Source organism: Lingula anatina, chromosome 5, assembly GCF_051362555.1.
Source record: "Lingula anatina isolate TDL-2025a chromosome 5, LinAna3.0, whole genome shotgun sequence".
Classification (NCBI taxonomy): Eukaryota; Metazoa; Brachiopoda; class Lingulata; order Lingulida; family Lingulidae; genus Lingula; species Lingula anatina.
The window spans coordinates 14,550,504-14,564,589 of record NC_141771.1 but is presented as its reverse complement, the minus strand read 5'-3'; the positions used below and the strand labels follow the sequence as shown (position 1 = coordinate 14,564,589).

Genomic DNA, 14,086 nt, shown 5'->3' with positions numbered 1-14,086 from the left:
CGTGCTGCATTTCATGTGCTTTTTATGCAGTTTAAGACATGGAAAGCAGACTTAAGCAGCTTCCAGCGTCTACGGTGCGTCTGATTGGCAGCGGTCAAGTTATAACTTCTGTGTACAGTGTAGTTAAAGAGCTCGTGGAAAATGCATTGGATGCAAAGGCAACTGCGGTGGAAATTAAACTTGTGAGTGCTCATTATAATATTATGTCGTTTGATTTGTTGGTTTTATTTAACTTTTCGTTTTTGAAGCATTCTCACAATTTTTTCAATCTTTTGTACACTTTGAAACAAAAATAAGTAATCATAATAATTGATGATTCATAGTAATTTAACAATACTACTAATAATTATTTTAAAAGTTACAGTGTATTTTATGGATTTATGTATTTTGTCTTCCCTACCCATCCCAACTAGGTCATTTATTGATCAGTGAATTAACATTTATGAATATATTGATGTGTCATAAAGCATCGATATGATAAATAGTTCAGTTCAATATTAAAACAGATCCCTATCCTTTTGCAGGAAAAGTTTGGTCTTGAAAAGATAGAAGTCCGTGACAATGGGCGTGGTGTCCAAAAATCAGATGTTCCTTACATGGGTCAGAGACATTTCACCTCCAAGATAACTGGTCAGCAGGATTTGGACAACTTGGACATGTATGGGTTCCGTGGCGAGGCCTTAGGTAATGAAAAAAATTAATCAAATAAAATGGACTCTTCGATATTCATTAGATATGAAGATAAGGCCATGAAGAGATGCAGTTCCAAGTGTCACCAGTACTACAGTGTAGCCCGAGTTTCAGAGATTAAATACTAGGAACTTCCTTGTACATATGTATCTCTTATTTTAATTATCAGTAAGGCCAGAGCTCTTGGGGGGGGATGTTTAGTTATTGGCAATTGTTTCTGCTTAGGGCCAGTAGTTTCGTAGGTCCTGGTGTCCCTATGAGTAAGTAGCTTCAGCTATTCATTTTGTTAATTACAATAATTTTTGGCACAGACTACAAAAGAATGATATATGTACAAGTACAGGCCCGTAGCCAGGGGGGGTTCGGGGGGTTCGAAAGAACCCCCCTTTTTGCTGGAAAAAGGTCCACTCGGGGTAAAATTTGACCTAGGTATTATGACCTAGGTATTAGGGGATTATATGGTAAAAGGTCCACTTTTTCAGAAAAAAGAACCCCCCCCTTTGAAATCGCTGGTTACGGGCCTGAAGTATTAGGTATCTTAAAGTCATAATAACTCTTCATTTTGGCCAAAAATTGGATTTTTCTGGAGTAAACGGCAATTTTCCCGTACTTACCAATGGTCAGCGACCCCATTTCTGCATTCAAAGTTAATCCAGGGTTTTTTTCCTAAACGTACGGTTTTTTGTTAAAATCTCTTAAGAGATTTTAACTGACGGAGCTCTCTCTGACATCGCATAGTCACTGTTGACCTACTTAAAACCGCGGGAAAAGCAGACAACAACAACACTATATAAGATTCATGAGATATATTCGTCTTTTCGTTAAAAATACATTAATATCCACAATGTGTGCCATTCTGGGCTTTTCGTTATCCGACGCACTGTACAAAAACTCGCAACTTACGTCTGCGTCCGCATTAATGCGTTTGGCACCATATGTTATTTTGGTCTCGAATGAACGCGAGAATCCGCGTGACACCATTACGTCATTAGCAACGAATGCCTTGATGAAAGCATCGAAAGCCGTATTGACAAGCACAGATTTTAGTTTTACTGCAATAACGGCCGTTTTAGTGGTAAAATACAATAGAATATATTTCCATGCGTTGTTTACAATGTATTTCATGCGGAATTTTGAATCTCAAAGGAAGAGTTATTATTGCTTTAATCTTCCTGTATCTCAGTACATATCTCAGAACTTTTCACTGAATTTCCAGCTTCTCTGTGTGCAGTGTCCGAGGTTGCAGTGACCACTAAAACAATCCAAGATGAGGTCAGCACTGTATACACACTGGACCATAGTGGACATGTCTTGAGTGAAAGAGCCTCACATCTTGGCCAAGGTGAGAGTTAATGGTGAGCATGTATACATTGTTCACACATAGGCATGCATGCACACACGCACACACACACATACAGTTGTTTGCATCAGGTTACAAAGTGGACAAAATGTGTCAACTCTCATTTTTTAATGGAATTCTTAATTTGGATAATTTGAAATTATGATAAGTTGTACATTTAATTTAATGAAATATATTTTTGCCCAATTTTGTTTTAAATAAACAGAGACAATTGAGAAATAGACAAAAGTAATCAATTATTTATTATTTTAGCCACTTTCTAGCCAAAGCAAATTATTTTATAAGCAGTTGGTCAAGTTTATATATACTATTATTAAATTCAATGAATAATCAGGGGAACCCAAGCCTGAACAAAGAGATTTAAAAAAAAAATAACGAGGGAGAGGAAAGATTCTAGCTTATATTTCTTTTATTCCAGGCACTACAATTTTGGCCTGCAATCTCTTCAAAAACCTCCCTGTTCGTAAGCAGTATTACAACAGTGTTAACAAGAAAAAAGAAGAACTGAAGAAAGTGGAAGATCTAATTATTTCATTTGGCATTATTCGACCAGATGTGAGAATAGCACTACGGCATAATAAAGATGTTGTTTGGCAGAAAAATGTAGTGGTTGATCATCGCACTGTTTTATTGCAATGTTTGGGGACCACAGTTATGAAGTCCATGGAGCACATTGTTTGGCATCAGGATGCAGAAAACCAGGTGTGTGTATAGGATTGAGTTAGGCTTGAATACCAGATCTGATTTTAGTTATTTCACTCCATAGCAGTATAATTTAGTCAAACACCTGGTAAAAATTCTAAAAGTTGTTCAAACAGTAGGCACTGCTTCTTCTATGCCCCAGTACATTCTTAGATATTCATATCCTGAATGTGCCAGTAGACTTTTTATGTACAGACACAGATGTGTCTGTACATATAGCCGTCATCTGCGTCTGTCGTCGCCGTCGTTGCCGTCGTCACCGTTGTCGCCGTCGCTGTGCACTTTTACCGATAACACGATAAGTGGAAAACTGTTTTTTCTTTTTGTTTGAAACTTACAGAACTGATGAATATTCATAATACGCAGGTCGAGTTCGAAAATCAGCATGATCGGGTCACTTATAGGGAATTTATGCTGTTTTTTCACTTTTTTCAGCATATATGCAGCACCGATAACACGATAAGTGGAAAACCATTTTACCTTTTGGCTTGAAACTTACAGAACTGATGAATATACATAATACGCAGGTCAAGTTCGAAAATCAGCATGATTGGGTCATTTTTAGTGAATTTAGGCTATTTTTTCTCTTTTTTCAGCATATATGCAGCACCGATAACACGATAAGTGGAAAACCATTTTACCTTTTGGCTTGAAGCTTACAGAACTGATGAATATTCATAATACGCAGGTCAAGTTCGAAAATCAGCACGATCGGGTCACTTATAGGGAATTTATGCTGTTTTTTCACTTTTTTCAGTATATATATGCAACACTGATAACACAATATAAGAAAAACAGATTGGCCAATTGTCATTATACTCACAGGAGGGGCCAATCTTACTAAAACACAGGTTGAGTTTGAAAATCAGCATAATCAGTCCATTATTTTAGAAGTTATGCTGTTTTTATCACATTTCCTCACATTCAATTCTTAGGCATGTTAACAGTCTCATTATTGAACTAATAAGATACGTAAAAGTGTTTGTTTGACATTTCCTACATCTTTACAACATTGTTAGTTGATTTTGTAAAAATGATGGTAAACTTGTTATCATGTATTGTGTAATAAAGTGTCAAAAATGGAAATAAACTCATATCATTACAGTTGGTCAGATGCATTCATCCACTATGTTCAGAATCTCAGAATGGAGGAAGTTGGACATTTAACACTGTTCTATTGATACTTTTCCCATCTCATCAATTTTCTTCATTGGTCATATAAAAATGGCAGTAAACTGTTTATTTTGTTTTATGTTAAAAAAAGTGTTAAAAATGGAAATAAACCCATTTTAGAACAGTGCTGTCTTGTTTACATTTTGGCATTTTCAATATGTGACTTTGAAGTTCCATGGGCCTGAAGACTTTTGCTAGTTACATTTTCTGAATAACCATGATACTAATATTTTATAATTAAAAATTGATGGTCATTATGCTGTAAAACATTATGTAATATTGCATCAAAATTTGAAGAAACCCCTATTTTGGGCACTGCTCCCATGATGACCATTTAAGGAAAATCATGTCACTTACTGTTCTCAAACTTACAGGAAAGAAACATGGGACTAAAATACAGCTTCAGTAGGCAATGCAGTCTGTTTGGTAAATTTTTCTGGCAATTAAACAGTTTTTTGTGAAAATTTAATTTTTCACATATTGGCATTTCCAAGGTGTGACTTCGAACCTCCACGGGCTTGAAGACCCATGCTAGTCACATTTTGTGAAAATCCATGACACTTATATTTTATTATTAAAAATCGATGATCATTATGCTGTTAAGCATTATGTAATGTTGCATCAAAATAGAAGAAAACACAATTTTTGGTGCTGCTGCCTTGATGACCATTATGGGAAAACCGTGTTACTTATGACTGTCAAACTTTCAAAAAAGAAACACAGGACTAAAATGCAGCCTGAGTTAGAAAAGCAGTCTAATTGGCTTCTTTTTCTGGAAATTATACATTTTAGTGTAATATTCATTATCTTTTTGGCATATTCATTGTGGGACTCGGAGCTCCCATGGACATGAAGCCAAATGATAATCCTATTTTCTACATGTCCATCCTATTTATAGTCAATAAACAAAAATTGGTGATAATAATTCTCTAATTTATTATGTAATGTTACATCAAAATTGACAACAATCTTTTTGCACTGCTACTGCAAACATTATGAAAAGAAAACTGTGCTACTTATTATGATTTTAAACTTACAAGTACGATTTTTAGGATTGGCCTTCAGCTCATGAGAAAACCAGATCTATTGGATTATCATGTTTATTGTATTTATGCATTTTTTGTGAAATTTTCATTTTTCTCATTCTGGCACTTTCTAAGTATAAACTTGAACTCTGATGGGCCTGGAGCCTTATGCTTTTACTTTCGTCTGTGTTACCTGTTGTGCATAAGTTGATGTTGACTGTGCAGTTAACCATAATGTATTATTGCATCAGGATTGGTAGTCTCCTATTTTGGGCATTATGGTTTTGTGCTTTTCTTAAGGTGTGACTTATGGGCCTGAAGACCTTTGAGTGGGTCAGTCTGTAAATTACCCTTGGGTATCAGTAGATCAATTTCAGAGTTATAAAGTCATTTGCTTTAATAGGCCATTAAATGAGATTACGTAAAGCACACTTATTGATATTTCCCTGTAAACTCCCAAAGGTAAAGCCCTCTGCTAGATTAATAATAAGGAAGCAGTGATAATTATGCAGGTAAATTTTGTTTAATATTGCAAATAAGTTATATATATATATATATATATATATATATATATATATATATATATATATATATATATATATATCAAACTGGAAGATTAAAAGTTTGAATAGCATCTTCATTGGAATTATATTTACCTCAAGCTCTGCCAAGGGGGTTATATTTTCACCCCTGTTTGTCTGTCATCCACATAACACAAAAAGTTATGGACCGATTTTGCAGAAATTTTCAGGAACTGTCGGAAGTGGGCCAAAGAGGACAATGATTAATTTTAAGTGGTGGTCCGGATCAATAATCAATCAATTATCAATAATAATCAACAATTGCTGCCTTGGCAGAGGTCTGCACTCTCAAAGTGCTTTTCTAGTTTTGTTGTTTTCCTTTATAATTTTTTCTCAAACACTTGCATTTGTGACTTTTAACTCTCTTCTGCCTGGGGCTCTGCATATTTTCTGTATTTCTACAAAAGCAGTTGTATTGTTTTTTATGTCTTTAAACATTATGTAATATTATTTTATGCACTGTCATCATTTTTCAAATATTGAGACTTTCATAATGTGAATTTGAACTCTCATGGTCCTGAAACTGTAATCTTATTGAAGGGGTGGATTGAGACCATCTTCTGGGTCTTCCGGAAGGCAGTCAGGTTATTAAGTTTATATTGACTGGTATCTATTTTTTCTGTTGGAAGACCATCAAAATGGAGGATGGATCAACATAGATACTTTGTAATACTGTCAGAAAATATCTCTGGGTCTGCTCCTGTTATTGACCATGTTACCTGTTGTGCAAGATTAAAATTCAGTGTTGACTGAGAGTGCTATTATAAGCATTATTTATTATTGCATCAAAATTGACAAAATGACCTTTTTTGCATCTTTATTTTCTGTTTTTTGTCTGTACATTTGACAGCTTTGCTGCCTTGTTTGTCTCTTTCTGTTTCAGCTGTTACATTATATTTAGCTAGTGCCGTAATTATTTTGTATGTTGTCTTGCAGATGGGCATTGAAGCGTATCTTCCTAAATCAGATTCCAGCACTCAGGTCACCAGTAGAGCCACTAGTGACCGTTTCTTCCTTTATGTCAATAAAAGACCTGTGGTATTGAAAGATGTAGAAAAAGTAAGTTCTTTTTAGATCAGATAAATAAAAAAAGTACATGCACTGACTGTAAGCATAAACAATGCTGAGAGAAAAGGCATTGGTGGATGAAATAATTGAAAAGATGCAGGCACTGGTAGTTTAAATGGTGTTGCAACAATTTAATTTAGAGTCCACACTCTTGTCAGAAATATCTTTACCCAGAAGAACAGCCGTAAGTATAAAAATATTAATTTGTGTCTTTCAATTTTTAGAAAATAGGCATTCAATCTACTAGGCCTCTGAAAACTATTTTTATTGGTCAAAATTTACAAGTTCAGTGATCAAGTGCATAGATAATGTGGAACTAATCTAAGGCAGCCATTCAAATTTTCACTCTTCTGTTCAGACTGCAAATTAAATTTTTACACATTTGCCTTCAAACCCCTTGCTGTACATGGTTGTCTCAGATCACTGGTTTAAGTTTCTGTCAGAAAAAATAGAGTATTTTCCATGAGACAAGAAAACTAATTTAATTAATTGTTTGTAAACAATGTGTTGAAAACACTGTGAATTAGATTTCTTGTCTTATTATCAGCTCATCAGCATTGAATAGAACACTTTTACATGTGCTTAAACAATATTATTCTTAATTTTTCATATATATTTCAGCTGGTCAGGAAGTACTACACAGCAGGCAGTGGGTGTGATGGAAGCAGGTGCCCCATTGTTTTCCTCAGTCTCACTGTACCACCAAGTAAACTGGATGTCAATGTGGATCCTAACAAAACCAAGGTCCTGCTGCATCAGAAGGTAGGTCATACATTATAGTAGTAGAATTTTTTTATGACTGTATGTATGCAATATTGTACAGTGAGCAGAACACATGTGTAGAAATATATAATATCGAATTGGCACAAGAACAAATAGAAAAACATAATATCAAAATGACAAAAAATGAAATTAAACAACATACATGCAAAATGTGTCACATTTCTTCACTTATTCTCAGAACACCATAAACAACTTAACAACTATCTTTTGTTGAATTCCCCAAAGATTATTCGAATGAATTCCTGAAAACATCAGTTTGTTTATTTTGATGTTTTATTCTCCTTATATTTATGATAAGGCAGATTCTTCTTCAAGCAGCATTCATTTGAATGATTTTCATCTTAAGTTAGTTCTTTGAAATATCTGTGTTTTTAGGACGATGTTTGTGAATTGTTGAAGAAACTATTAGAACAGACATATGGTCCATTGAGTAGTAAAGAAGCATCACAGGGGGCAGGTTCTAAAGCACAGGGAACTGGTAATAAAATGGTGGATACAGAAAGTAATAAAGAAACGGACCCTGAGTTTACAATTTCAACTGAAAAAGATAATTTTACTCTGAATAATGGTCAGAAAGAAGACAACTGTACAACTGACCATGAAAATGGAAATTGTTTTTCAAAAAGTAAAAGTAGAACTATGTTACATAATGAGGAGCATTTTCAAATTGAATTCATCAGTGGTGCAGATGTTTTAGGGAAGGAAAAAGAGAAGTCATCAGTTGACCCTGCAGTAAATCTAAGCACTCAGCCAGAGTTTTCTAACAACTGTGAATCCGAGGATATTCTCTCAAATCAAAAGCCAAATTTTAATCTTATTGGAGAAGAATTTTCTGATTTGATTCCACAGACACAGATGGCAACCAATCAGAATGACTTAGAAGAAATGTCAGATACATCGACCAATCAGACAAGTACTATTTTAAGGGATTCCTTCAGTATTAGAAAAGATAACATTGGTCTAGAATCATCTGTGTCTGAAGATGATATAGCCAAATCTACCAGTCAGAATAATGGCTTCAGTGAGGAATCAGCCAATGGAAGAGCAGATAATATTGTTTCAAATACCACTTCACTGAACCCACTTTCAGCAGAGGAAAACACCAGTAAACAATCTGATTCAGGATCAGAAGATGACTGGAATGATGACAGCTTCTTTGATTATCTTTTAAAAAACAGCAAAAATTCTGATGCCCCTGAGCCTCAGGTTTCAGAAAAAGCATTTGACTTTAAAACATCATCTCCCACGTTGGGATCAGCTAAAAGGTCAAAGGTCAACTGGGAGTCAGACTCAGAAAACAGACAGGACAAAGTCAAGAATTTTTCAAGTAAGAAATGCCCCGAGTCCAGTGATGTTGACCACAGTAGTGGACAGAGCTTGATAAATATGGAAGATTGGAGTAAAGGCAGAGGACTTGAAGGTGGTATTCTACAGGTGAGTCTAATCTATAAACTTTCGAGGCAAAATTTTAAGTTTGCACCAAATTTGTTGCAAACTTAATTTCAAGAAACTTCTTGCAGGTTGTCGCAAGAAGAATTACAGTTGCTGCAAATTTGCAGTGAGAACTCTTGCTGAATGCAAAAAGATTAACTGAATGACACACCTCTTCAAGCAGGTTAGGGGGTAATTAACTTTTGTGTTAATTCAGTCACGCTAAAAAGAAATTTAAAAAAGGATCCAGAAGCTAAGCACACATGAAAGATAATGACCACCTGGGTGCTTGAGGAGGCAAGTCATTTGGTTAATCTGATTGCATTCAGCAAGAGTCCCTGTGTAGTAGGATTGATCTACCTAGTACAATAGTTTCATTGGAAACACAACCATAGATAGATGTTTGTTGTATAATTTCAGAAATTTGTAACTTTCAGCCTGTTACTTTACTACAAGCACCAACTCTCTCCGCTTCAAAGAAATCTCTGAACATGTCCAGACTTGGTGGCAGTCCTGTATCGTCCAGTCAGTCGGTCAGGAGAGCAAGTTCCACTAATGGCTCTAAACTTTTGGTGAGATATACCTTTTATCTTTCAGCTACTCAGCCTTTTTCTTTTTCTTCTTTCTTTTGTCTATTTCATATTTGATATCCAGAGTGTATGGGAAATAAACCTTTCTTTCACAAGCATGTTGGTAAATCATTAAAGATATTGTTCAGCAAACTCTGAAATATCAACACCTTCTACTTTTCATCAACATTTTAAACAGTTGGAAACTTTGCTCTTCATTCATATATTCCACAAATGTTTGCACTTAGTACTGATTTGAAAAAAAACATAGAATTGCTATAATATGCAAACTGCTATAAAACATCATACCAAGACAACTTTTTAATTGATTAATTAATTAATGAGTGTGTTTATTAATTCAGCATAGTGTCCTTGTATGTGTTAGAAGCTTTTGCAAACTTAGTTAATTTGTTTTTCCATCCTTAACTAATTTGCCATTTATTTCCATATTTTTTCAGACAGGACAGCAGACGCTGTATGACCTCATCGATAGCCAGCCAATCAAAATGCAGAGACTGGAAGGAGAACAGCCCAAAACTAAGAAGAGGAAGACCAAGGAGGCAAATGTACGTTTCTGTGTGTGTGTGTGTGTGTGTGTGTGTGTGTACGTGTGTGTGCATGTGGGTCACTTCTCAGGGTTTAAACCTCTGGTTTCAAACTTTTTGTTGGTTCTACTTTTAGTTCATAACTCCTCTATGCAAAATGAGAAACAGAACAGAAACCTCAATGCTCGTAACTTTAATTGGAGTTTGAAAGAGTGACGAGGCAAGGTAAAGAAAGCTTTAAGTTTCACAATTCTAATAATGCTCCTTTTTTTCTAGGAGAAAAATGATAATTTTCCCCAGAGAAAAGTTGTCATGGTGAATGTCACCATCCAGACACTGAGGAAAAGATTTCACAGCTACCATAATGTGGTGTCACAGCCAGATGCAACATTTGAAACACCCTATGTGATTGGTCCACTCAAGTCACATGGTGTGTGGATGTGTCGTCATGGGAACAGTATTGCAATATTTAACCATTATAGAGCACAGGAAGTGATTTTGTTTCAGAGACTTCTTGCAACTTTTAACTTTGAAATGGAATCTTTGGAACAGCCTATAGAAATAACAGAAAAGTAAGTCATGCAGATTTTTCTCCACTTTCTTGAAGTTCCCTACATTTTTTCAAGTACTCGATCCCTTTCCGCTCCTCAGCCCACCACCAATTATTTATAAACACAATGTAAATGTTAGCAATTGAAAGTTTCTGAATCAAGCGATGACTTCAGTCAGCTTTTCTTTTACAATCATGATGTGTATGGAATATAGTTCATTGCATCAGAATTAATTTGCTGTTTTGTTCTCACATTTTTTTCACTAAATACATATCCTTTCTATCAGCATGTTTCCAAGCAGAGCATTATGGGATGTGTTACTCTCCATGCAGCAGACCCTCAAGCCCCCAGATCCACATGTATACCTTACAGACAGACTGTTGACAGCCAATGGTTTTGATATCCGAATGTATGGTGAGTGTTGCAATCATATAAGATATGACTGCTAGTCCTCGGCCAGTCATTTTACCAAAATTTGAATATGGTAATCTCAGTAAATTCAATCTTTTCTAAAGGGGAAAATTTGAATTTTACAGATACTGCATTTTTAAGTCATGGTTAATTAGAATTAGAGCATGAAGACTATAAGAAGACCATGTGTGTTATTACCCATTTTCTGTACCTAGCCCAGCTGGTGGTACTTGCCCAGTAGGCATTATTGCCTCTCTGATCCTCTAATTTATTTTATCACCACAGAAGATGACGATGGCTCGAAGAAAGTCCACATTTACAAAATGGCAACATGTCTACCATTCTATGGTGTTCAGGACTTGACAGAGATACTACACATGGTCAGCGGACTGTTGGACAATGGATATCATTCTCCAAATCACCATGGTGGACATTCACTAGATCAGTGCAGGCCACAGAAAGTGAGGCACTTTTTACAGGTATGAATTATTGTTATTATTTTGGGAATAACTCAATCTTTTCAATGGGGGGAAATTGTGAATTTTACAGATTCTGTATTTTTTAAATCATTTTAAATTCTTAAAAATTGAGTGTTGGTAACACATTTAAAAAGCAGGCTACCTAATAGTTCTATTCCATACAGTAAAAGCATCATAAATGCTAAGTGGAAATATATTTTCAGTTGTTGTAAAATTATGTATTTGAAAGGATGATAATTTTCCCCCATTGAAAAAGTTTTGTCATTACCATAATTTTGCTGAGCCACTGTTTAGAGGCAATTTAGAGAAATGTCAAGAAAATATTATTCAATGTGGAAAATTATTTTTGAGATGAAATACTGCTGCAGCTATCATGAACAAATACATGTACACCACTTAATTTTACCACTAGGGGGAAGCTGTGAGAATGGCAAGAAAGGCCCCGTGCAATACCAACAAAGATGAAATTGAAGACATACTGAACCAATTCGAAGAAAGTCAAAATGCATCACATAACAATGCAAGTAAAGGACTAAATCTCAGAGAAGTTTGCCTGCACAACAAGAGAATATGGTGCATACTACACAATTTGCCACAATTTAGCTCTCAAGATGACAGCAGCATTCTTTCTCAGGATTAAATGAAGTCACAATTAATTTAAAGCATACATTATTTTATTGTTTTTTCTTTCATTTATAGTACATTAATGATATATTTTAATTCACATTATGTGTTATTGATTGGTTAATTAAACTGTTATTTAGTAATAATACTTTATTTGATTGATAGTTAAGTGATAGAAAACGTGAGGCACATGAACAATGATGATTGCCCATATGTGCACACGTTGTCCCTATTGTTTTATTTAGACTGCTCCTTACTGATAAAGAAAATGCTACTGGCGCAGAAATCCACAGATTTTTGAAGTCCAGTGTAATCAAGTTTGAAAGAGAGCTGATAATCTTTAATGCCTTATTCCCAGTGCATTACCTTACATGGTGAATTTCTGCATTTACTGAATGAATTTAAAAAATAAATGTTTCAAGCAGTTTAAGTGGTCAGGGTTTTTTTTTTTTTTTTTTTTTTTTTTTGATTGGTTGGACATATGGTGAAGTGTGACTAAAATAAAAGAAAATATTTTGTGATCATGGCATTATTGCATTTGGTAGTGAGCATGCACAACACAATGACAGACCTGTGTATATGGCTTTAATAAATGGATTAGAGGACTACTTTAAACTTCGCTTTATAAGGGAAAAAACTTGTAGTTCCCTTAACTGCCAAAATGGTCAGTGTGCTTACAAAACTGAGGCATTATACACGTGATCAAAAAGTTAAGAAACAGCATTATTTTGAATAATTATAGAATCACCGTATTATCGAAGGTAAATATTTTAACCAAAAATGGATAAATTATGCACCCTTCATTCGTTCCTTTTTTATTTACACTGAAGATGTTCCCACTGCATTGCATAGATTTTTTTAATTATTTGAAAATAATTTCACTTTTCCGAACCATTTTTGGTCGAGTGTGTTTTCTTCAGTGAAGTTTTGTTTTTGGAAGCAAGCCAACCAAAATACTAGTTACAAAAACAAATAGCTGATTTATAGCGAAACACGTAATACTATAAAAGAAAATGTTTTTTTTTCTTCACTTTGAGTTAAGTGTGAATGAAATGAGAGGAGCAATTTTTTTCACGACTGATGGACTTTTTTCTGCAATTTACTGTTCTAAGTCGCTCTGGTGTGTATGTACTTGTTCTAAACTGCTTGCCTATTACTGCATTTTATGTATTATTGGACATATGTTTTAAGTTTTGTAGTATAATGGTTTCTAACACAAATTCTAATTAACGATTTTTTGTAACACAAAGCCAAATCCATAAGGCGTGTAAAGAAAAAGAAAAAACGAACCAGGAAGAAGAGAAAACGAAATTATGCTATTTAGATGTCAGGTATGACTTTTCTTCTGTGTGTGAAGATATGCTGCGCTTAGATTTATTTTTTCTTAGTGATCGCTCTGTGTTTTGTACTTCACCTTTTTTTATTAACCTATATAGACTATATCACAACTACAATTTTGAATTCATGGATTCTGAAAATGAAATTGAACGAATATCTGAAGTCGATCTTTGCACTGCCTGCCATGTCTGTCTCTGATTTTTCATTCGTTCGGTTGCTCTCTCTCTCTCTCTCTCTTTCTCTCTCTCTCTCTCTCTCTCTCTCTCTCTGGGTACATTCGGAACAAGTTGGTCATATATGGCACTATACAGTGTAGCACTTGACAATGGATTCCTGCCTCCTTCGCGCGGCAGAAAAATTAAATCTAGGCACGCTTTCAAGTGAGTGGCGCCACATTGGTCTTTGTACTAGTTAGTCTGCTGATCAACCGGTTTTGAATGCGCCTGTTTCTCTCTCTCTCTCTCTCTCTCTCTCTCTCTCTCAACACACGCAAACACAACTCCCAGCAAACTCCAGCCTTGAAGATACAATGGGTTAAAGCTCAAACTACGCCCTTCATAGACATTCTGGACCCAATTATGACGATTTCTCAATTCAGCTGTTCCATTATATTATAAAAGGCTGTCATGGTATCACCCTCCACTTCCGGGATCTAGCCTCAAAACTGTTTTGGCTAAAACGGATCTGCATACGGCCTATGAGAACAGGTCGCACAACGTTCAAGTTGAAAAATAAATCTGCCATAACTTGACAGGA

The 14,086-nt window shown here is 35.2% G+C and overlaps 1 protein-coding gene across 1 annotated transcript; it reads left to right on the top strand.

Moving 5' to 3' along the window:
* Positions 1 to 12: 12 nt before the first annotated feature.
* Positions 13 to 12,422, top strand: LOC106163122 (PMS1 protein homolog 1-like). Its single transcript, XM_087013107.1, has 13 exons — positions 13 to 182; positions 525 to 684; positions 1,907 to 2,032; positions 2,469 to 2,752; positions 6,468 to 6,590; positions 7,221 to 7,361; positions 7,758 to 8,816; positions 9,251 to 9,385; positions 9,841 to 9,948; positions 10,204 to 10,499; positions 10,765 to 10,892; positions 11,175 to 11,368; positions 11,781 to 12,422. The coding sequence occupies exons 1-13, from the start codon at positions 39 to 41 to the stop codon at positions 12,006 to 12,008; spliced, it is 3,126 nt and encodes a 1,041-aa protein (XP_086869233.1). The 5' UTR covers positions 13 to 38; the 3' UTR covers positions 12,009 to 12,422.
* The last annotated feature ends 1,664 nt before the right edge of the window (positions 12,423 to 14,086 follow it).

What these genes read in the sequence shown, in the direction of transcription:
- LOC106163122 (XM_087013107.1), top strand. Translation starts at nt 39, where the DNA reads ATGGAAAGCAGACTTAAGCAGCTTCCAGCGTCTACGGTGCGTCTGATT. An exon ending in TTGAAGGTGGTATTCTACAG is followed by an intron (nt 8,817 to 9,250) that starts GTGAGTCTAATC and finishes TGTAACTTTCAG; the next exon opens with CCTGTTACTTTACTACAAGC. An exon ending in TTTTGATATCCGAATGTATG is followed by an intron (nt 10,893 to 11,174) that starts GTGAGTGTTGCA and finishes TTATCACCACAG; the next exon opens with AAGATGACGATGGCTCGAAG.